Source organism: Loxodonta africana, chromosome 5 (genome assembly GCF_030014295.1).
Source record: "Loxodonta africana isolate mLoxAfr1 chromosome 5, mLoxAfr1.hap2, whole genome shotgun sequence".
Lineage (NCBI taxonomy): Eukaryota > Metazoa > Chordata > Mammalia > Proboscidea > Elephantidae > Loxodonta > Loxodonta africana.
The window spans coordinates 102,482,676-102,507,817 of NC_087346.1; the positions used below are offsets into that span (position 1 = coordinate 102,482,676).

Sequence of the window (25,142 nt, forward strand, 5' to 3'; positions counted from 1 at the left end):
TGGATTTTGAGTCATAGGTAGGAAAGCTTTCCCCACTTTTAGTTTATAAAGAATTCACCCAGCCCAATGGATAAAAGGGCCACATAAACCAGAGACTCCATCAGCCTGAGACCAGAAGAACTTGATAGTGCGTGGTTACCACCAATGACTGCCCTGACAGGGAACATAACAGAGAGTCCCTGACGGAGAGAGAGAAAAGTGTGAAGAAGAACTCAAATTCACGTAAAAAGACCAGACTTAATGGTCTGAGACTGGAGAAACCCCTGAAGCCATAGTCCCCAGATGCTCTGTTAACCTGGAACTAAAACCATTCCTGAAGTCAACGCTTCAGACAGAGATTAGACCGAAATTTAAAACATAGTATAATACTCATGAAGAGTGTGTTTCTTAGTTCAAGCAGATACACAAGACCAAATGGGTGGCTCCTGTCCAGAGGAAGAATGAGAAGGCAGGAAGGGACAGGAGCTGATTGCACAGATATGGAAAACCCAGGGTGGAAAGGGGGAGTGTGCTGTCACATTATAGAGATGGCAACTAGTATTGCATAACAATATATGTATAAATTTTTGTATGAGAAATTAACTGAGCTGTAAACTTTCACCTGAAGCACAATTAAAAAAAAAATCATCCATGTTTTCTTCTAGTAGACTTAAAATACTTTTTGGTACTCTTTAGTAAAATGCTAATATAGTCAAAACCAACTCCTTTCAAAGTTACCAAGGAACACTTAGGCAAAAAAAGTTTTAAATGCTGAATGATTGCATTCAAACACTGATCACTGCAATTCACAAAGCATCATTTTATTTTCATATAAATAATAGTCATTGATGAAGGGAAAAAAACAAAATCGCAACTCTCAATATATACTTTGGGAACCATTGTCATACAGTACTGATGAAGAGATTTTCAAAGGGGCAGGGGACACAGGGACAAGCACACAAGATTGAAAGCATAAAAGCATATTCTCATAAGGACCAAGCAATCCTTGTTGTTGGAGGCCCAAATGGAATCATCATTAATATAAGTAGAATCAAAGTTCACGATCTGTAAGTCCTTCTTGAGATATGTATGATTCAGCTTATTTACAGTTCGAGCAAAGGCATATTTAGAAGCACAGCTATAGGCTTCCAAACTGTACACTTTCTTGAAGTGCAGATCAAAAAACGGATTATCCTGGAAAGGAAAAAAGAGACACAATTTAGTTTGTAGCCAGTGAAGTAGCTAGATTTCCTGGATTCACCCACATTCTCTCAAATATAGTTATTGATTGTAAAAGTATCAGTATCAACCATGATTCCTAAAGTCTACAAAAGAGCTTTCTGAAGCTACCTGCTTCAAATATAATTGCCTCTAAAAAATATCAGCAATAAGAAAGATGATTTTTGGAGCATTTGTGTTTTTTCAGCTGTTCAAATAAAATATGTCTTGGAATGTGCAGTTTTCAAGTCTTTCCCATGTAGTGATTTGAGAGGATGAGTAGGGATGGAAGAAGAGAATAAACCCAGTTACAGGCTTCTGGAAGGGAGAAAAGGTTCTTCCTTTCTTTAGTAGGAAGTTGGCTTCCTGTGTCATTCCGAACATACACAGGGGAAATGCAAGATGGCTCATTAGCCTCTGGTGTACTATAGATCATCAACTTGCTGACTTTGAAGTTAATAATAAGGAATTGCCTTTGAAGGTAATAGCAAGGACCATTAAATCATTTGACTGGAACTGACAAATGACGGAAGGCTGCCTCTTAGTGGATTGCTCTAGGCTCTTGCTACACTTCTAGTGGAGATGTTTTAAGAAAAAATGGACATCAAGCCTGATCAAGTTCCTACCTGTTCAAATAATAGTAACTGCTAGTGCTATTAATACCAGTAACAATCATGCCTTACATTTATTCATAAAGAGTCTTTTCAGTTTATAAAATGCTTTCACATTCACTCTCCGCCTAACTCCTAACTCTCCTTGAGGGCAGAGATTTTGCATTATTTATCTTTGCATCTCTAGTGCTTGTCCATGGCAACTACTAAGTTCTCCACAAATGTGTACTGAATTGATCTGAAGGAGAAGTGGAGGTAAAAAGTCCCCTAAATGACAAAGAGACAGAGAAGGAACAAATCAAACAAGGGTATTAATAATTTGTTAGCATGTATTGTGTAAATAATATATACAAACAATCTAAGTATTTGTGATTTATTTTTAAATAGGAAAATTTTTGCAGGAGGCAGGACAAAGGATATGAGGTTTGAACTTAAGCAACCATTTTGACTCTCTCATGTAATCATGGGCAAAGGACTTGTCTGATCTGCCCTCATTTTTCTCCTCATACTAGATACAGTTGTTGTGAAGTTTACCTGAACCTAGCCATATAAACTGCCTAGTATAGAGCTTCTTGTTGTCTTCATTAGGTGTCATCGAGTCAGTTCTGACTCCCATCGACCCTATGTACAACAGAACAAAACGCTGCCTGGTCCTGCACCATCCTCACAATCATTGCTATGCTTGAGCCCATTGTTGCAGCCACTGTGTCAATCCATCTTGTTGCATGTCTTCCTCTTTTTTGCTGACACTCTGATTTACCAAGCATGATGTCCTTGTCCAGGGACTGGTTCCTCCTGATAACATGTCCAAAGTATGTGAGATGAAGTCTTGCCATCCTTTCTTCTAAGGAGCATTCCAGCTGTACTTCTTCCAAGACAGGTTTGTTTGTTCTTCTGGCAGTCCATGGTATATTCAATATTCTTTGCCAACACCATAATTAAAAGGCATCAATTCTTCTTCGTTCTTCCTTATTCGTTGTCCAGCTCTGGTATACATATGAGGCCATTGAAAATACCATGGCTTGGGCCAGGTGTACCTTAGTCCCCAAAGTGACATCTTTGCTTTTTAACACTTTAACTAGGTCTTTTGCAGCAGATTTGCCCTATGCAATACGTCATTTGATTTCTTGGCTGCTGTTTACATGGTTGTTGATTGTGGATCCAAGTAAAATGCAATCCTTGACAACTTCAATCTTTTCTCCATTTATCATGATGCTGCTTATTGGTCCAGTTGTGAAGATTTTTGTTTTCTTTATGTTGAGGTAAAATTCATACCGAAGGTTGTGGTCATTGGTCTTCATCAGCAAGTGCTTCAAGTCCTCTTCACTTTCAGCAAGCAAGATATAACCCTGACACATACCTTTCCTGACTTTCAACCATGTAGTATCTCCTTTTTCTGTTAGAATGACTGCCTCTTGGTCTTTGTATAGGTTCCTTACGAGCACAACTAACTATTCTGAAATTCCCATTCTTCACAATGTTATCCATAATTTGTTATGACCAACACAGTCTAATGCCTTTGCATAGTCAATAAAACACAAGTAAACATCTTTCTGGTATCCTCTGCTTTCCGCCAGGATCCATCTGACGTCAGCAATGATATCCCTGGTTCCAGTCCTCTTCTGAACCTGGCTTGAACTTCTGGCAGTTCACTGTCAAAGTACTGCTGCAACCCTGTTTGAATGATCTTCAACAAAATTTTACTCGTATGTGATATTAATGATGTTGTTTGATAATTACTGCATTCTGTTGGATTACCTTTCTTTGGAATGGGCACAAATGTGAATCTCTTCCTTGACTGGCCAGGCAGCTATCTTTCAAATTTCTTGCCGTAGATGAGTTAGCACTTCTAGCGTTGCATGCATTTGTTGAAACGTCTCACTTGGTATTCTGTCAGTTCCCGGAACCTTGTTTTTTACTATCCCTTCCATGCAGCTTGGACTTCTTCCTGAAGAAGGAAATCATATGCTATCTCCGAAATGTTTGGAACTTAATAAATGGTATTTCTGTTTATTAAATCTGTACTTGAAGATTCTGATTCTGGTGTTAAAACCACCTTGCTTTATAATATTAAAAAATAAAAAAATGAAAAAAACAATGTTTTTAAAAAAGTGCGCAACGGTGATGTGATTTTTCTCTTCCTCCTCCTTTCTTTTGTAACATCTTTACTGCTGTTGTTAGGTGCTGTCAAGTCGTTTCTGACTCAGAGTGACCCTATGCACTATAGAACGAAACACTGCCCGGTCCTGGACCACCCTCACAATTGTGCTATGCTTGAACCCATTGTTGCAGCCACTGTGTCAATTGACCTCATTGAGAGTCTTCCTCTTTTTCACTGACCCTCTACTCTACCAAGCATGATGTTCTTCTCCAGGGACTGATCCCTCCTGATAACAAGTCTAAAGTATGTAAGACATAGTCTCGCCATCCTTGCTTCTAAGGAGCATTCTGGTTGTACTTCTTCTAAGACAGGTTTATTCATTCTTTTGGCAGTCCATGATGTATTCAATATTCTTCACCAACACCACAATTCAAAACTATCAATTCTTCTTTGGTCTTTCTTATTCATCGTTCAGCTTTCGCATGCATATGAGGAGGTTAAAAATACCATGGCTTGGTTCAGGTGCACCTTAGTCCTCACGGTGATATCCTTGCATTTCAACACTTTAAAGAGGTCTTTTGAAGTTGATTTGCCAGGTGCAATTTGTCTTTTGATTTCTTGACTGCTGTTTCCCTGGGTGTTGATTGTAGATCCAAGTAAAATGAAACCCTTGACAACTTCAACCTCTTCTCCATTTATCATGATGTCGCTTATTGGCCCATCCTGCAGATTTTTGTTTTCTTTATGTTGAAGTGTAATCTACACTGAAGGCTGTGGTCTTTGATCTTCATCAGTAAGTGCTTCAAGTCTTCTTCACTTTCAGCAAGAATGCACAATGCAGGTTGTTAATGAGTCTTCCTCCAATCCTGATGCCTGTTCTTCTTCAAAAAATCCAGTTTCTTGGATTATTTGCTCAGCATACAGATTGAATAGGTATGGTGAAAGGATACAACCCTGACACACACCTTTCCTGACTTTAAACCATAGAGTATCTCCTTGTTCTGTTGAAACAACTGCCTCTTAATCCATGTACATATTCCTCATGAGCACAATTAAGTGTCCTGGAGTTCCTATTCTTAGCAATATTATCTATAATTTGTTATGATCCACACAGTCGAATGCCTTAGCATAGTCAATAAAACACAGGTAAACATCTTTCTGGTATTCTCTACTTTCAGCCAGAATCCCTCTGACTTCAGCAATGATATCCCTGGTTCCACGTCCTCTTCTAAATCTGGCTTGAATTTCTGGCAGTTCCCTGTTGATACATTGCTGCAGCCCCTTTTGAATGATCTTCAGCGAACTTTTACTTATATATGATATTAATGATATTGTTTGATAATTTCCACATTTGGTGGGACCTCCTTTCTTGGGAATAGGCATAAATATGAATCTCTTTCAGTCAGTCGGCTGGGTAGCTGTCTTCCAAAGTTCTTGGCTTAGATGAGTGAGTACTTCCAGTGCTGCATCTGTTTGTTCAACATCTCAATTGGTATTTCGTCAGTTCCCTGGAGCCTTGTTTTACACCAATGCCTTCAGCGCAGCTTGGACTTCTTCCTTCAGTACCATCAGTTCCTGCTCACATGGTACCTCCTGAAATGGTTGAACATCAACCAATTCTTTTTGGTATAGTAACTCTGTGTATTCCTTGCCACCGGTATTCAAATACCAGCAGGGTGACCCATGTCAGAGGGGTTTCAGCTGAGTGTCCAGACTAAGACAGACTAGGAAGAAGAACTGGCAGTCTACTTATAAAAAGCATTAGCCAGTGAAAACCTTATAAATAACACCAGAACATTGTCTGATATAGTGCCAGAAGATGAGCCCCTCAGGTTGGAAGGCACTCAAAATAAGACTGGGGAGGAGCTGCTTCCTCAAATTACAGTCAACTTTAATGACGTGGATGGAGTCAAGCTTTCGGGACCTTCATTTGTTGCTGTGGCATGACTCAAAATGAGAAGAAACAGCTGCAAACATTCATTAATAATCGAAATCTGGTATGTACAAAGTGTGAATTTAGGAAAATCAGAAATCATCAAAAATAAAATGGAACACATAAAGACTGATATCCTAGGCATTAGTGAGCTGAAATGGACTGGTATTGGTCATTTTGAATTGGACAGTTATATGGTCTACTATCCGGGGAATGATAACTTGAAGAGGAATGGAGTTGCATTCATTGTCAAAAAGAACGTTTCAAGATCTATCCTGAAGTACAATGCTGTCAGTAATAGGATAACATCCATGTACCTACAAGGAAGTCCAGTTAATATCACTATTACTCAAATTCATGCACCAATCACTAAGGCCAAAAGATGAAGAAACTGAACACTTTTACCAACTTCTGCAGTCTGAAATTGATCAAACATGCAATCAGGATTCACCAATAGTTACTGGTAGTTGGAATGTGAAATTTGGAAACAAAGAAGAAGGATCAATAGTTGGAAAATATGGCTTTGGTGATAGAAACTATGCTGGAGATTGTGTGATTGAATTTTGCAAGACGAAAGCCTTCTTCACTGCAAATATCTTTTTTTCACCAACATAAATGCCAACTATACACATAGATCTTGCCAGATGGAATACACAGGAATTGAATTGACTACATCTGTGGAAAGAGATGATAGAAAAGCTCAATATCATCAGTCAGAACAAGCCCAGGGGCCAACTGTGGAACAGATCATCAATTGCTCATATGCAAGTTCAAGTTGAAACTGAAGAAAATTAGAACAAGTCCATGAGAGCCAAAGTACAACCTTGAGCATATCCCACCTGAATTTAGAGACTGCCTCAAGAATAGATTTGACGCATTGAACACTAATGACTGAAGACCAGACGTGTTGTGGAATGACATCAAGGACATCATACGTGAAGAAAGCAAGAGGTCATTAAAAAGACAGGAGAGAAAGAAAAGACCTAAATGGATGTCAGAAGAGGCTCTGAAACTTGCTCTTGAATGTCAAGTAGCTAAAGTAAAAGGAAAAAATGATGAAGTAAAAGAGCTGAACAGAAGATTTCAAAAGGTGGCTCTAGAAGACAAGGTAAAATATTATGATGACCTGTGCAGAGACCTGGAGGTAGAAAACCAAAAGGGAAGAGCAAACTCAGCATTTCTCAAGCTGAAAGAACTGAAGAAAAAATTCAAGCCTTTAGTTGCAATACTGAAGGATTCTACAGGGAAAATATTAAACAATGCAGGAAGCATCAAAAGAAGATGAAAGGAATACATGGAGTCACTATACCAAAAAGGATTGGTCAACATTCAACCATTTCAGGAAATAACATATGATCAGGAACCGGTGGTACTGAAGGGAAAAATCCAAGGTGGACTGAAGGCATTGGCAAAAAACAAAGCTCCAGGAACTGAATATCAATTGAATGTAACATCTTTATTGAGATATAATTCACAAGTTTAAAGTGTACCATTCAGTTTTTTCATATAATCAGAGTTGTGCAACCATCACAACAGTCAATTTTTGAACATTTTCATTACATCAAAAAGAAATCTGCACCCTAAACTATACCCCTCCTATTCCCCCAGTGCTAGGTTACAACTAATCTACTTTTTGTCTTTATGAATTTGCCTGTCCTGGACATTTCATACAATATATAGCCTATTGTGTCTGAATTCTTTCACTTAGCATATTTTCTGGGTTCACCCATGTTGTGCCATGCATCAGTACTGCATTTATTTTTTATAGTTGAATAATATTTCATTGTATGCATATACCATGTTTTGTTTAGGGTAATGTGATTTTAAATGAAACGCTCACTAGTCACAGTTTGCAAATTTTTCCTAGCTAGCATATTGTAGCTTGAAAGACAATTCTGCAGAGAATGTCAGTAAAAGGAAATCACACTTATTCTATCATCAGATACTGATCATGGTCCTTACGTAGTTTTCTCTCCCAAGTATTTGCTCCTCATAATTTAGAAAATACCCTTCATGGCTTTGAGATACTTGGAAAGGATTAGTCTTTCCCTCTAGCTTAATAATTGCAGTCTGAGCATGCAAGCATCTAGAGTCCCTCCCCCCTCCCTTTCCTGTTCTCTGCCCCTCCTCACTCCCTCCCTTCCTTTCTTCCAACAGACTTTACAAATATATATTTATTTATTTATGTGTTTTAAGTGAAAGTTTACATAGCAAATTAGGTCCCCATTTAACAATTTATACAACTTGTTCCGTGACATTGGTTACATTTTTCACAATGTGTCAACATTCTCATTGTTTCCACTCTGTTCTGTTTCCATTAATCCAGCTTGCCTGCCCCTCCTTAGCTTCTCATCTTTGTTTTAGTGGTAAATGTCGACATTTTTTTTCACATAGTTGATTATTTAAGGAAGCACAGTATTACTTGATACGCCAATCTATAATCTGGCAGAGAAGTAACCGCTAGCAGTGGCTTCAGTTCCAAATTCAAAGGCTATCTTAGGCCAATAGTCTCAGGGCTTCCTCTAGTCTTTGTCGGGCCAGTAAGTATGGCCTTTTTTTAGGAATTTGAGTTTTGTTCTACATTTTTCTCCCCTTCTACCTGGGATTTTCTGTTGTGCCCCTGGTTAGAACGGTCAGTAGTGGTAGCCAGGCACCTTCTAGTTCTTCTGGTCTCAGGCTAGGTGAAGTCACAGTTCACATGGGCTATTAGTCCTGTGGACTAGTTTTTTCAGTCTAGTTTCCTTTATTCTCTTTTGTTTCAGATGAATAGAGATCAACAGTTGTATTTAGATGGCCACTTGCAAGCTTTTAAGACTCCAGATGCCACTCACCAAACTAAGGCGCAGAACATTATTGTTATGAGCTATGTTATGCCAATTGACTGAGTTGTTCCACAAGACTATGGTTCCAAGCCTTCAAACCCAGTAAACGTAATCCTGTGAGGTGTTTGGTTATGTCTAGGAAGTGTCTGTAACTGTGCCTCCTATGTAGTTTATTATATATATATATATGAAGATACATGCAGCACACACAAATTTATATATACATATGCCTACAGATACACCTACACATGCACACTCATATACTCACATGTGCCTTCCTATACCAATAGATTTTTATAGCTTAAAAGAATCTCACAAATCATTTCATAATCCCTTGTATATAGGCGAGATAATAATTTTCTGGTCACACGTGTAGTTATTGGCAGAGCCAGGGTTACAGTCAGCTCAAATGAGATCACAATCAGCTCAACTCTGTTTTTTGCTACATCATCTTCTCTCCTCCCTGTTGCATCATAACAGTCTCTTAATCCCCAGTCATTTTGATTTCTGCTGTATAAATTGACTTCAATTTCAATTCCATTCCGTTTTAATTTGACAGCTTTCTGGCTCTAAACTGCTCTATTTAAAATTGCATCATTATTGTTGAGAAGAATATAATAATGCTGACTCTAGAGGAATCAATTTTAAGAGAGAGAAATGGTGGAAATTCCCAGAATAACCAGGATATTTTTACTTTACCCATACCAAAAAAAACCCCATTGCCATCAGGTTGATTCCGACTTGTAGTGACCCTATAGGAGAGAGTAGAATTGCCCCATAGGGTTTCCAAGAAGCGGCTGGTGGATTCTAACTGCTGACCTTTCTGGCTGCAGCTGAGCTCTTAACCAGAACTACTCTTAGTATATTACCATTTTTCTTTGGGCAATTCAATATTTTAGTTCCTAAAGTGATGAGAAAAATAGAAACATTTAGCGTCCCTTTTGTGTTTTTTTTGTGTTTAGTTCACTATCAAAGAGAATGATCTTCATATTGGAAATGGGAGAACTAACAATGTTAGAATGGAATTAAACGCCAAAAAAGGTAACTACAAAAGAGAGCATAGCTAGCTGTTTCAATGAGTTTAAGTTTCCAGGTCTGCTGAATATATCCTCAGGCACTGACCAAACTTGTAGAAAATAAATTTGTTAGTAATATTTGAGAACTCAAGGAAAAAAAAAAAAAAGGGCCCAAAAAAGAGATGGGGAGGATAAAGTCCTGAAGTTGAGATTAATGAGCTTGACATTGATAAAATCATTTACACAAATACAGAAAAACGTAAAGAAAAAAACAATAATTAAAAAAATTCAATCCCATTATGCAGGATAATTGTGGTTAAAGTATGTATTTCTTTCCTATATATGTACATACACACACACATATGCCTGTATAATTTTTGTATTAAAAAATCAGATTTCCATTTAAAATAATGTTTTTGTATTAAAAAATAAGATTTCCATTTAAAATAATAGGGTACACTAATTATGGAAAATTGAGATAATATTTTAGAAAAGTTTTCTATTTGGTTGATTTTAAAAATATATTAAATGGTAAACAATTGTATTATTAGATATTCTTTTGGAAATGTGATTTACAATGGCTTCATAATATTCTGCAATATATTTAACCATTTTCTAAGTACTGGACAGTCAGGTAGAATATATTGTCAGAAAAATGTTAATACTTGGGAATGAAAGCAGTGAAAGTTGGCATTCATTCACCAAAAACACACGCCAAACTCACCAAAATTTTAAAATAGGATTACTAAGTGATAAGGCAATGTAATAGCAGATAGCGTATATTGGTATCAGTAAAGACTTTGGGGGCCAAATTTCAATATTCACATTAGATAATTTTGATATTCATGCAAGATACTTGAGTGCTTATCTCAGGCAATAAGCTGATAAAAGATGAAAAGTCGTAGTCCCAGTTTTTAAGGGGCTTTTCATCCATAGAGGAGACAGAGTAAGCCAACAATTGTAGTTGGTAGTATTATGGCTACGACAAATTTATATCCACAATATACTGGATGTAGAAAGGTGGGGAGTCAGGATTAGGACTCTACCCAAAGGGAAACCCATTAATGGCATCTACGTTGGGGTGATGGGACATTCTAAGCCTCAAGAATTAGTAGTTAAGCATTGTAGATGTATAAAGTTTTGGGGAGGGACGACTACAGATAAAGAAGCTAGTACATCAAGGGGCTTATTTAGGTTGTAGTCTACGTAAGTGGAGTATATAGCAGGTCAGGATAAATGGCAATTCATGCATGGAAGACTTAGGGTTTCGGCTAAGTCTTTACTAGAATTAAAGAATCCAGATCAAAGGAAATATGAACTACCCACACTACTTCTAGAATATTATATTTAATTTTCGAAAAGCTGAAGCATTTCAAAGTAGAGAAAATAATTCGGTGAAGGGTCTACAAGCAATGTCTTCGAAAAAACTAACAACAACAATACAAGAACCCCTTCCTGTTTATACAGGCCTGTCATATGTGTTATCTTATTTGATTTTCATATGAAAATTAAAGAATGGGATGGGTTCAATTAGCCTAGAAAAGAGAAAACTTAAGGGAACAGTATAATTGTCTTCAAATAGTGGAAAAGCAGTAACTATGTGGTGGGAGGATTATATTGGTTCTGTATCGCTCAGGATGGCAAAGCTAGTGCTGACGGGTGAAGCGGTGGTGGAAGCATCATATATTTGCAAAAATGGTTTCAGGATTGAGTGCTGGATTATCTTTAATTTAAGAAGCCCTTGGGAAAGATGCTTTTAAGTTTAATAGACAAAATTCAGATTCAAGCTCATAAAAATGAAACAAAAATACCACTAGATCAGTAAACTAAACCATACCACTTAAGAGCAATATAATATCACCTTAACACTTAGTGTATGCCAACAATATATGAAGTAAGGTATTGAACATAAAGATCTCCAGTAAACTGGTTCCACATTTTCTTTACAAAATGTACCACTTACAGTATCTGCTTCTTTTCCATCAATCATCTGCAGATCATTCAAAGACCACTTTTTTGTTACTTCATATTTTTCATCTAAACCTATTCTGTAGTGTTTCACCATAATTATTTTTACTTCTTCATTTTTGGTCACTGTATGAAAGAAAAAAAAACAGCAATTAGTTTGTATAAACTCTTAGAAGATAGTAAATTATTCATCAGATCACACTTCGGTATTTATGATTCCCCTTTTCATATAATGGCCTTGAATCCACTCATATAATGACCTTGACCATTATATCTGCACTCCAATTCTCAATCTTGATGCATCTGAACCCTCACACAGTATGCCACTATCATGGAAGAATTATGTCCCCCCTCCAAAATATGTGTATCAATTTGGCTGGGCCATGATTCCTGGTATTGTGTGATTTTCTTATGCATTGTGAATCCTGCCTGTATGATGTTAATGAGGGAGGATGGGCGGCAGTTGTGGTAGTGAGGCAGGACTCAATCTATGAGATTGGATTGTGTCTTGAGGCAATCTCTTTTAAGTTACAAAACAGAGAAGTGAGCAGAGAGATATGGGGACCTCATACCACCAAAAAAGCAGGGCTGGGAGCAGAGTGAGTCCTTTGCACCCAGGGTCCCTTCAAGGAGAAGCTCCTAGTCTGGGGGAAGATTGATGGGAAGGCTGACAGAGAGAGAAAGCCTTCCCCTGGAGCTGACATTCTGAATTTGGACTTTTAGCGTACTTTACTGTGAAGAAATACATTTCTCTTTGTTAAAGCCATCCACTTGTGGTATTCCTGTTATAGCAACACTAGGTGACTAAGACAGCCATCAGATTTGGTCAACACAGTAACTTTAATTTTTGCTTCAATTGTGATTACGTATTGCCACAGTAATGACTGTCAGCTAGAACACTGAGCTTTGTGGTGGAGAATTGGGTTAGACTGGGGACAGGGAGTAAGAGGTTTAGCGTTAGCGTGTGATCAGTGCCTAAGTGTCTACCAGAACAAGTTGGAATTTTGCTTTATGACAATATTAAAAAACGAGGTCAGGAAAGCCAACAGTCCTGCTCAAATAGCAACAGTGCTGAAGAGTAACGAACCAAATACCACAGTAATTGTGAATCCTTCCTTTTAAAGTCACTGTGAGACTTTTGATGTAGAGCTTTTGCATCACACCTACTGTCGACCTCTGTGGTATTGTTTGAGATTTTTAATCCTCTCAAGCTTGTCTTCACAATGTGCCACTTGCACAAAAAGCTTTAGTATTATACTTTCGGGGTAGTGGGAAAATAACTGCTTGTTTTATGTGAACAAAATGAGGGAAATCATTTCCTGACCTTAAAATCATTTGTCTTTGGTCTTATATAAACACATCAGAAGAATCAACATTTGAGCTTAGAGCTCCTGAATTTGAAAATCAACAATGTGTTAATAAAGGAGCATTTACTGAGTATCCACTGTTTGCCTGAGAGAACTGTTACAGACGCCAGAGGGGTACAAGTACGAGACATGGTCTCTGCACTCTACAAATTCATGTTTATTTATTTATTTTTTGGGAGAGAGACAAAGCTAAAGCACATGAGTCACATAAAATAGCATATTACTAATAGGTGGCATCAACCCAAAAAAGCCCCAACCCATTACTGTCGAGTCAACCTGACTCATAGCAACCTTATAGGACAGAGTAGAATTGCCCCATAGGATTTCCAAGGAGTGATTGGTGGATTTGAACTGCCGACCTTTTGGTTAGCAGGTGGGGATCAAATATCTTAAATTGTTTTTCAAGATGAATAATGCCATTGAGAACTGCAGGTTGGTTCTGTCTTCTAAGAGAGAGGCTGGAATTTGTCTTTGGGAAAAACTCTCTCTCAGTTCTAGAAAACACCACTTTGGCATGCCCTCCTATTTATGTAGATATAATCATAAAAAAAAAATCGTAGTGATAGGTAAATGGTGTGGAGCAGACTATATGTTCAATAGGAGTCCCAGAAAGAGAGGGGATTATTGAAATAGTTAAGGAAAGAATTATGGAAGAAATAGAATTTGAGACAGGGCTTTATGATTGGTCCAATTTGGAAAGGTGGAGTTGATACTGAAGGCATTCCTAGGTGAGGGATAACATGAGGAAACAAAGAGACAATAGAAGCTACACTTCATCAGGTAGAATGAATGAAAATGGATTGTATAGATTGGTTGGTGTTAGGACATGGTAGGCAATAGAATTACCTAGATTGAGAAGGCTGTGAAAATATTTTGAAAGAAACCACTGTGAATTCCTTCTCTGGCAGGAGGAGTGGGAAGCTGGATTAGTGGGCAAGGGCTCCATAACTGGGTACAGTGAAGACAGCAGCTCTTACCTGAAGGTTCAGGTGATACTGAATCAAGGGCTGAGCTCAGAGTTAATGATAGAGCTGAATTCAGTCCCTGAAGAAAAAGTCTGAGCAGATTGACCCATCTAAGAAGAGGGCACTATGGCAGCTGTTCAGTGAAAGCTCATGCAATAATACATTTTCAATAAGTTTCCTTTCTTGAGCTAGAGACTGATAAAATGGTGGCCTGCTAAACTGGTACTTTTCTGGCAGTAATGATGCACAGGATACACTGAAGGAGGAAAGAGGAACTAGGGCACCCTGGAAGAGGCAGTATGGCTTAGTGTGCTCTGGCACTGGATGTTCCAGATTCAAATCATGACACTGCCACTCACAGAGTGGTCTGAATAAATCACTTACTCTCTAGAGAATTAAAGCTCAATTTAGTCTCTCTAGAGAGTAAATGTTGTAAAGGACTTCAGAGTGATACAAGCTCACAGAGTGTAAGGATTAAAATAGATAAAGTCTATAAAGGACTTAAGATAGTGCCTGATTTATAGTAAGTGGTAATGTGTTTTGTTCTGTTTGTTTTGAGAGGTTGCTGTTGTAACCTAAGCACACCAGTTACCATTGAGCTGCCCCTGGCATGTGGTGACCCTATGTGTGTCATAATAGAACCATGCTCCACAGGGTTTTCAATGGATGATTTTTTGGAAGTAGATCACCAGGTCTTTCTTCCAAGGTGTCTCTGGGCAGACTCAAACCTCCAACATTTTGGTAAACAGCCAAGTGTGTTTACTCTTTGTACCACCCAGGGACTCCTGACCTAGGCATAGGATGTGGGTAATAGACATAGAAGTGGCAAATCCAAGTAAGATTTCAAACAAGGCATTGACAGCCCTGGAGAGACTGAATGTTAACCAGAATGGGAAAGTACAGAAATTGAGCTGGTTGAGTAGAATAATGAATTCAATTGTTGACATACAGTACCTGCAAACCATCTGAGAAGAGAATGAGAGAGAAGATTAGAGTTTAGGACTGGAGATACAGACTTGGGATTTTTGTGTGCAGGTGGATTTCCTAGACTGAGTTGATAGGGAAAAGAGCAGAGCAAGAGGGTAGACAGAGTGGTGAAGAAAGAATGGCCAGCCAAAAGGACTAAGAAGGTAAGATAGAAAATGAAACTGGTGAGGAGTGAGCCTCTTGGATCAAGTAGACACATGAGACTATGTGGGAAGGGAGATGTGAAGGCCGAGGGGGACAGAAGCTGGCTAAATGCACACGGAAATAGGAGTAGAGAGAAGGAGTGTACGGTCTAATCAGGGGGAGGACGAATAGGAGTATATAGCAAGGTGTATATAAGTTTTTGTATGAGAGGCTGACTTGATTTGTAAATTTTCACTTAAAGCACAATAAAAACTAAAAAAAAAAAAAAAAAAAGGACTAAGAAGGGACCATCAGAAATGAGACGAGCTGGACTGTGCAAAACCAAAAAAAAAAACAAACAAAAAAAAACCCAGGGCCGTCGAGTCGATTCTGACTCATAACGACCCTATAGGACAGAGTAGAACTGCCCCATAGAGTTTCCAAGGAGCGCCTGGCAGATTCAAACTGGTGACCCTTTGGTTAGCAGCCGTAGCACTTAACCACTACACCACCAGGGTTTCCCCAACTGTGCAATGTTTTGAAAATCAAGAGGACAGAGAATTTCAAAAATTTGGGGGATATCTCATGAAGTTACCTTGTTGGGTAAAACAGAGTTTCTTTCTGTCACTGATCCTAGCTTGGGAAAGATACTGATTTTTTTGCCTGAGGGCAGTTTCAGTAGAACGGAGACGGCAGAAGATACCTTGCAGAGGGCTCCTTCATGTGTATAACAAATACATATTGAGTGTACGGTGTGTGCCAGTTCCTGGGTTAAACAAAGGAACGAACCCAAATCCATTGCTGTTCAGTTGATTCTGACTCACAGTGACCCTACAGGACAGAGTAGAGCTGCCCCATAGGGTTTCCCAGGAGCTGCTGGTGGATTCGAACTGCCGACCTGATGGTTTGCAACTGAGCTCTTAACCACTGCTCAACCAGCTCTCCAGTTTCTGGATTAGGTAGGAGTAAAAAATGCAATAGAGAAAGACTAAAGGCTATGATTTAGATGAAAAATTCCAGGAGTTTGGAGGAAGAAAATTTGCATATTTTGGGGACAGAGGGAATGATTGAGGGGAATGTCCTGGAGGGGACCTGGAGCAGATCTTAACCTGGGATCAATGAACGGACTCAGAGTCTGTGATCCTTCTAAAATTGTGTGCAGAAGTTGATGGGTTTCTCTCATGTACACTTCTCTATCCTTAAAAAAAAAGGTCCATCTCCGTTGATCTAGATGTTGCCTTCAGAAGAGGGATTAGAGGTTATAAAGTTGGTATGTTGAAGTGGAGGCACAGCTGATTGTCATACTTACTCATGAGGACAAGAGCTTGGATTTAATTTCTCTAGGAGACAGTTGTGTTTGCCTAGACAAAAGTTCTACCTCAGAACCCAAACACTATATTCTTGTTGTGGCTAACTATCTCACTGGCTACCTAAGAGATATGGAAGTGTAACTGGATCCTGTATAAAAATGTAATTTGAAGCAAAAGCCCACTGTCTGCTAGTGACTATATTAGCCTCATCTACATATTATGATAATCAGGTAATTGACTATAAAGCCCACTCATTCATTTCATCAATTTGATATATATGTATTGAGTGTCCTTTATGGATCAGCACTGTACTAGGCATTGAAAAAAATGATACCCAAGACACCCTTTCTGCTCTCACTGAGATCTCAGTGAGTGGGAGCTTCAGAAAGAAAATATTTGATCACAGCTTTGTGAACATGAAGGAGAGGCATCTTCATCTGACTAGGGGACAGGGGAGCTTTCTGAATGAGGTAATCTGAATTGCAAAGGATTGTAGAAGCTAGGCCTCTGAGTGGTGCAAACAGTTTGCCTTCAACTACTAATCTAAAGGTTGGAGGATTGAATGCACCCGGTGGCACCAGTGTCATCATGAGTCGACGGCAATGGGTTTGGGGTTTTTGTTGTTATTGTTAGGAGTCAGCAGAAAGAAGAAAGGGTAAAGGGAGTTATGGGGCAGCATGTATTCAAAGGCATGATATACTAGACACTTTTGAGTCATTAAACTATTCTGTATTATTGACATGAAGGATGAGTGTGGACACATGATAGGAGGTGAGGCAGGGACTCTTCCTGAAGGGCCTGGAATACTAGGCTATGGAGGTCAGACATTATCCTGAATGCTACTGGGGAGGGGTCACTGAAGAGTTTTAAGTGAACAGACAAGCTAAGCTTTAAATTGTCCAAAAATTTAGACAATTCCATAAGGATGGGCTGGGAGGTGCGGTGGGGGAGGTGTGTGGCAAAGAGACACATTAAGAAAGTAGGATCTACCAGCCATTAAGAGTCCTTGGGTGGTGAAATCCATTAATGTGCTCAGCTAACTGAAAGGTTGATGGTTTGAGTCCATCTAAAGGTGTCTGGAAAGCAAGACCTGGTGATCTACTTCTATAGTTGAAAAGTCAGCCATTGAAAACCCTATGGAGCACAGTTCTACTCCGACACTCCTAGGGTCGCCCTGAGTTGGAGCCAACTCAATGGCAACTGGTACTGGCAGCAGTCATCACATTTTCTTACATTGGTGGTCACTGTTCCACTAAAGCCAAACTAAGAAAAGCATATGCTTTAAAAGCTAAACTTTTGATAAAATGATGTCGCATAGAGACAGTACCAAACAAAACCAAACCAAACCCAGTGCTGTCGAGTTGATTCCAACTCATAGTGACCCTAAAGGCCAGGGTAGAACTGCCCCATAGAGTTTCCAAGGAGCACCTGGCGGATTCAAACTGCTGACCCTTTGGTTAGCAGCTGTAGCACTAAACCACTACGCCACCAGGGTTTCCAGAGATAGTACAGCCTCCTTAATTTGGCCAGATAGTCTACTTTGGAGCCAAGGAGGCTCCAAGAATTGTCCTTAGCCAAGAGCCAAAGAAGTCTAGTCAGGCTGGAGTCAACCCAATCCCTAATTTCCATGCTTGAGTTCTGCTGCCAGCTAAAATTAAATGGCCATATCCACATTAATGCAGCGGCAAAGAGGAAACTTATCACATTGTCTTAAAACAGACACGTGTTTATATAGTCAGAATGTTAGAGGGTTGATTTCACTAACATCAGAGGCACCATTATATAATTATGCTTTAGCACATCTACAGACTCAGGGAATTTTAGAATTCATCTGTGCCAGCTTTAATACTTCAGTCAGCATTTTCAGAATTACAATCTTCTCTTAACTTCATGCCAATTATTTGTTTTCACTTTTAATTTTTAAATAAAATTTCTAAAGAATAAATGCCTTGATTATCATAGCCAATATTATTCACCAGGCTAATGGAAAGAAGATGGGTCAATTGAACCAATATACTTTGGCAGAATAAAGGAAATACAGTAGCTCATTAGCAAGTAGAACAGAAATGCTTTAAAAAATGAATAACTGTTGTTTTAAAATTTTGATGTTATGTAATTGTTCTTATCATTTAAATCAAATAATAGGGGAAAATCACCACAAGGTATTCAAGATAAGAAGCCTCAATAAAAATATTACAGTTGCACTGATAATATCTTGGGATCTTTGAGAATACCATAATCGATTTCATCAAATAAAATTATTTATAAATGATTTTTTTTCTGGAAATATTTTTATAAAATCAAGTTTTGGGCTATTCTAACCCATTGCTGTCAAGCCGATTCCAACTCATAGTGATTCTATAGTCTTCAAAATGAAAATGATTGGCTGTGAATTCGGACATGAATTATTAATGTACTTACAGGAATAAAAAATAGAATAGAAAAGAAGGAAAGCAATTTTGTGGGAACAGAAGTACCAAAGTAATAAGGAGGGACATCCAATGAGTATTCTGCAAGGTTTGGTTTCATGAGCTCCCATCTAGCACATTCTCAGTACACCTGCTGAGAGCAACATAACCCAGTGATTTGGCACAGAGGTTCAAGACGGCCTGCATTTAGAAGCTTGATTTATCACTTAGTTGGTGATCTTGGTCAAGTTATTTAGCCACTCTAAGCCTCAGTTTTGTCATCAATAAGAAGCAGCAAAAGGTGATATATGTGACGTTATTAACATAGTGCCTGGTTCTTGCGTTAAAAAAACTCTGGCTTTTCTTACTGGTTAGAAAGAGTGTGGCAAAGTACAAAGAACTTGGATTTTAGAATCAGACCTTACTACCTGTGACCATGGGCTAGTTACTTCTGTGAACCACGGATTCTTCATCTGTAAAACAGGAGTTTTATCTATCTTATCAGGTCACCATGAAGATTAAAAGGGATAATGAGTGGAATCAGGATAAAATAGACTCGTGCCTGGGACTCAGTAGGCATGCCGTAAACTATCCCTTCCATCCCACTATCAAAATATCATTCTAATAAAGAAAAATGTTTACCTCCCCCCCCCCCGCCCCCCCATCAGAGCTTTGCTATAAAGTTCCCATTCACTCTAGAAATAATCTGGCTTGGAGTTTAAAATTGGCAAATCATCATGATTTCCACATTTATATGTCCAAAATAGTAGATTAAACCCATTGCCGTAGAGTTGATTCCAACTCATAGAGACCCTATAGGACAGAGCAGAACAGCCCCACAGGGTTTCCAAGGAGTGGCTGGTGGATTTGAACTGCTGCCCTTTTGGTTAGCAGCTGAGTTCTTAACAACTGTGCCTCCAGGGCTCCAAAGTAGTAGATTAGTCACTGGGAATGTCTGGCTCATGAATAACTAATTAATGATGATGTTGTGGGTTGCTGAAGTTAGAGGTAATGATAATGTTCAATTCCAAATCCAAGCCCCCTCTTCAAGAACTAAAAATGAAGTCATAAAAAAGGCAAGCTAACAAAAGGACCCAAACGGGCACTTCATCATTTCATATTGTAGTCCCCACCTACAATTATTCTGATCTGGAGAGTCAGAACATTTTATTTAAAGTCCCTCCATGGAGATGTTTAGGAATATTCCACAAATGTATTTAGCTAGTGTGTGAGTGTGTGTTTATGTGTACGTGTGTGTGAAATCGAGAGAGAGAGGCTTGAGTGAAAATAATCAAGTGGGTTTTCTCTTCCTTTAAAGCTAAGTTTTGCAGTAAATTTTATGAGACATGTATTTTATTTTTAATAAAATATACCTTTTGTAAATCAATTCTGTATTTCATCTGATGTTAATTTTTAAAAATAGAGAATGACAAATGCAGTCACATTAGAATTTCTTCCCAGTGTGTATTCTTTCTGAGCACAGCATTTCTACGTTGTAGCAGAACCAAGTCATATGAATATTTACCAAGGAAATATTATAGGCTATGAAAGTGAATATGTTAAATGATTATATATCAAGACAGCCTTGAGTTAATCCACCATTTAGAACATAAAAAAGAATGTGCATATACACTATGCTCAGATATATCCGGAGCTAAGCAGTTGCTATTCCACTGCTATTAATAACATCTTTAATTGTATGGAAACGTCTCAAAGCATCATCTCATGTTTTTCTTCTTACAAAACACAATAGGTGAGTAGGATAATCTGTACTCAATTTAGAGAGGGCAAAGATTAAAGGAACCTCTTCCCAGACAATATATTATCTGATGGAATAAAAACTTTCAGAAAAAACTCTTTAGCTTATGATCTCTGTCATTAAGACGTTAGGAGTTCACAAATTTAGCAACGGTGGTTCTAAATGAAGCTTTTTAAATGGCTTTTAGCTGGCTCCTTCTTATCGTTAACTTATTCGCATTTGGCACGATTACCATTATTTTAAATAATTTGACAAAATTGTTAGAGTCTCTGGTTCACAGAGAAGTTCTGTTCAACAATCAAAAATAAAATATGTAGAGAACTTACATAGGCTGTTTTCATAATTCTAGCACATGTCATTTATTTTCAAATTAGCGTCTATGAATGGAAAATGTTTTTCAAAAGATGTAAAATAATCTGAGTCTGAATATACTTAGAGTTTTGTTTATATATAATATATTTAACATAATAAATTCATTCTTCATTATACATATATTCAATATATATTACTGTATATTTTAAAAGTATAACTCTACCTTTTACTTATTCGGAATATAAGTTACCATATTTGTTTTTTTCCTAGTAAGGATTTAACAGGGGAACATTACACATAAATGTAGGTGTTATAATTGCCACTTCAGAGATGTCAACAATGAGATCATAGAGGCTGATTAACTTGCCCAAATTTCTTAGCTGGTAAAAAAAAAAAAATTTTTTTTTTTTTTTTTTGTACTGCAAGGGTTAAGCACTTGCCTACTAACCAAAAGGTTGGCTGTTCAAACCTACCCAGTGGCTCTGTGAGGAAAAAGACCTAGCTGTCTGCTTCCATAAAGATTACAGCCTAGAAAACTCTATGAGGCAGCTCTACTCTGTCACATGGGGTCACTGGGTCAGATTGACTAGATGGCACCCAAGAACAACAGGTAGGCAAAGCAAAGCAAAGCAGATTCATATCAAATTTGTCTGACTCCAAGGTCCGTTCCACCATGCTCTACAACTTCCCGTTCAATTTTGGCTAATCCTTTATTTTCAAGTCATCCAGAATTTCTTTAATTCATTTGCACTCCAATCGTTGCACAAATGACTTATCACTTCTTAGGGCCTCCACATAATAGAACTCTTTCCCTTCTTTATAAGAAAACATTGCGTTTAACCGCTAGGGGAAGCTAATTTCAGGGAGAAATTACCATGCAAAGCCTGAGGTGGGAGGAGAGTGAAATCCTAGGAAATCCCCAGTGTGAGACCTAGCAAACTACAGAGAGGGAGATTGTGTTTATGATCTCTGATTTTTACATTGACCAGGTGAATCTTGAAGATTTAATGTAAATCACAGTCCTCTGGGTGTGAGAGTCTGCAAAAGACAGATTCTGGTCAAATAAATAGAAGGCATGACCATATTTAAATATTGCTTGTTAAATTTGAAAAATGCATGATAGAATTTTGACTACTCTGGACCTAACGATCTACAGCAAGTTAGAGCTGCTGGATCGCTGGGCATAGAGGAAACCATAGTTATTCAACTCTCCTTCCCAATGGTGGTCAACATTCCGAGCATGGAGTTACCTGCCTCAACCATTAAGATGTGATCTGTTTGAGTCATATCAATGAAATTTTCCTGAGTAAACACGGTCAAAGATTTAGGACTGTCAAGGGTCACATTTACCTTATTTTAAATTATGCTTCTGTCATAATGTATTTGTAGTTGTCATAAACAGGTGTTATATTTAGGGCCTTATTTTTACATATTTAGGGCATGTGCTCTCAAATTGATGATTGGAAAATAGAGGGAGTTGTAGAAAGCTAGCGAACTGAAATCGCTCCATAATGTCCACGTTTATCTCGAATACCACAAAATTGTTTTCTCTTCCTGTTTCTATGAGGATCTTTTCTCCTTGCTTGTATGTGATAGAATTATAGAATTTTACTAATGAAAGTGCCCTTAAGTAATCACCTGCTTTACTGTGTCATTTTTCAGATGAGAAAATTGAAGCCTAAAGAAGCTGCTTTTGCACATGTTAACAATACCAAGCCAAGCCCTTGACTTTCCAATCCTAATTAAAAGGATTCATGTCATTTATGAAAAAGACAGCAGATGACCTTTCTCTGAACTCAGGGGGTACAGGAGAATAAATCACATTCGGTTTGAAAAATTTAATTCTAGGATGCTTTTTTTTTTTTTAATGTCAGATTAAAAAAAAAGTTAATTATGTAAGTTGAAGGGTGACTCTAAAACATATTTGATGAATTGGTTATAAACATCATTATGATGATTTTTCATAAGTTTTTAAAAATACTTACAAACTCACATTACAATGAGAAATTAACTTTGTAAAGTGAGAATCTCCAACAAATAGAAAATTACTAAACTTTAACATTAGAATAAGAATGTTTTCTAATATATGAAAGTACTTTAAGGTATAATGAATTGATAAATTGGATACAGTACAGTTTTCTTACTTAAATTGTTCTTATTGACCTTCTTCTGTAATTTAACTTCTTTAGTTTTTCTGGACCCATTAAGTTTTTTACATTGCTAGTATGCCAAGTCCCCACACTTTGCATTCAGATAGCAAAATGTGCTAGGTAAAGTATTAAATAAATAAATACTGGAACTACTTTTATTATTGGGTATTGTTATTCTTATCAGGAATGATAGAATTCTATTTTTTTTTTTTTTTTGCACATTCTGTAAAGATGCTCTACTTCCCTGATAGTATTCCCTCTTTATACCTTTAGAAAGTCCTTCTAAGCCAATTATCGGGAAGGGAATTATAACAAGTTGTTTTCTGAAAATGCTTAGTTGTGTGCCTGAAAAAGGGGCCCCTGAAAAGTATTGAAAGGCATGGAGTGGGGAAGGGAAGCACTGTATGCTAAATTCAGTAATGGCCCAAGCCTTGCAATCTAAATTCAGCAGAAAAATCACAGGTTAGGCAAATCATAATTAAATCAGAAGCATACTCCTACTTTTGGACAATTTTCTTGAATTTTTAGAAATATGAGGGAAAACCTTTAGTTAGAAGAGTTTAGCAGACTTTCCCTTATCCTTAAAGCTCCAAACATAATATGTTTAATGTAATATACTCATTCTTCATTTTATGCATATTTTAAAATATAACTATCTTATTGTATTTATTTTGAATATAAGTTATGATATTTTTTTCTATTGAGGACCTAACAAGAAAACCTTGTGCACAAATGTAGGTGTTATTATTTCTACTTCAGAGATGTCAGCACTGAGGCCATAGAAGTTAATTTCTAATTTCTGCTATGCAAGTATTATTTCTGTGACCAGGTTTTCTGTAAGAGTAGGGATTTTTAAAAGACCATTTCTCTTTCCAAAACAAAACCTCCAGGAAGTCTAAATGAGCTCTCAGAAGAAAACCTAAGGTCTTGTTTCTTTCCTAACACGGAATGAGAGAACCCTAGTTGTCCAGATTGGATGGAAAGAGAGCCGTATAATTCAATTCTCCAATGAATTAAAAATATACAGAGAGCTTTGTGTTAAATTTTTTAAAATGAGCTCTTACACAATAAAATTGCATACCACAAAAGGGAATTAAGAAAAGATTAGAGACAAGATAATCACATTAGAGAAAGTACATACCCAGTTTCATGGCTGAACAACTAACTGAAATATTCTTAATACAATGTTTTTTCTTTCTTTCATTTTTTTTTTTTTAAATCATTCTGTACAACCGAAATTCTTAAACTTAGGTAGTTAAACTTTATCACATGAAGACACACGTGCTGTTAGTGTATGGAAAAACAAACACAAAAATTTTCCTCTATCATCCAAGCCATTTCTGAGTCACTTGCTCTTTGAAATAACAGAAAGATTACCTGACACACAGAGGTAATACCTGTCCTGGACGGAGAACTCTATTTCGATAAACTCATACAGATTCTGTGAGAGGGGCTTAAACAGTTTCTTCTCCAAGTCCTCCTTTACCAACGATGACATTTCCTTCAGTTCCACTTGGATCGATATCTTGGCTCAAGTTCACTCTTTCTCTCCTTTTGCTGACTGGATTTCTTGTTTGGGTTTGCAGCTCCTTGGTGTGTCCTGCCCACCTCACAGCCCTCTCTCTTAACTTCTCATTCCACTCCAGAACTGAGGCTTCCGAGAGCATGCTCAGAGTGCTCAGACCCCTCCTGCGGTATCAGCCCAGTGGCAGCAGCGGCAGCAGCAGCCAAATAACAGCAGCGGCACTAGCCCCACTCTCACTCCTCAGCATCCAGACTCAAGCAGGCTGCTCTCTGGAGCTCTCCTGCAGTTTGTGGATGGGAAAACATACTTACGAACACCAGCAGGTATACTTGTGGAGTCCAGTCTAGTAGCCTTTTTCCCTTTCACATCATTATGCAGAGAAGGACCACGACTTCAGCTTGATTCCATGACATAAATCAGCTGTCTCGCTCTATTGATTGGGATCATCTTCCATTAAGAACTTTGCTATCATCCGCAAGAGAAAAAGCATCCGTGCTTTCTACTGACACTTCCCAAGTCTCTTTCCCTACCTTCCTTTCCTCTCCTGCCATGCATTCAAACCTTTGCTTCCATAAGAGTCTGCAGCAA

General features: G+C 38.0%; 1 protein-coding gene across 1 annotated transcript; it reads right to left on the minus strand.

The window, feature by feature from the left end:
• Window positions 1-906: 906 nt before the first annotated feature.
• EXOC1L (exocyst complex component 1 like) lies at window positions 907-25,142 on the minus strand. Its single transcript, XM_010595724.3, has 3 exons — window positions 24,407-25,142; window positions 11,644-11,774; window positions 907-1,173 (listed from the first exon to the last, which is right to left on the minus strand). The coding sequence occupies exons 1-3, from the start codon at window positions 24,525-24,527 to the stop codon at window positions 907-909; spliced, it is 519 nt and encodes a 172-aa protein (XP_010594026.1). The 5' UTR covers window positions 24,528-25,142.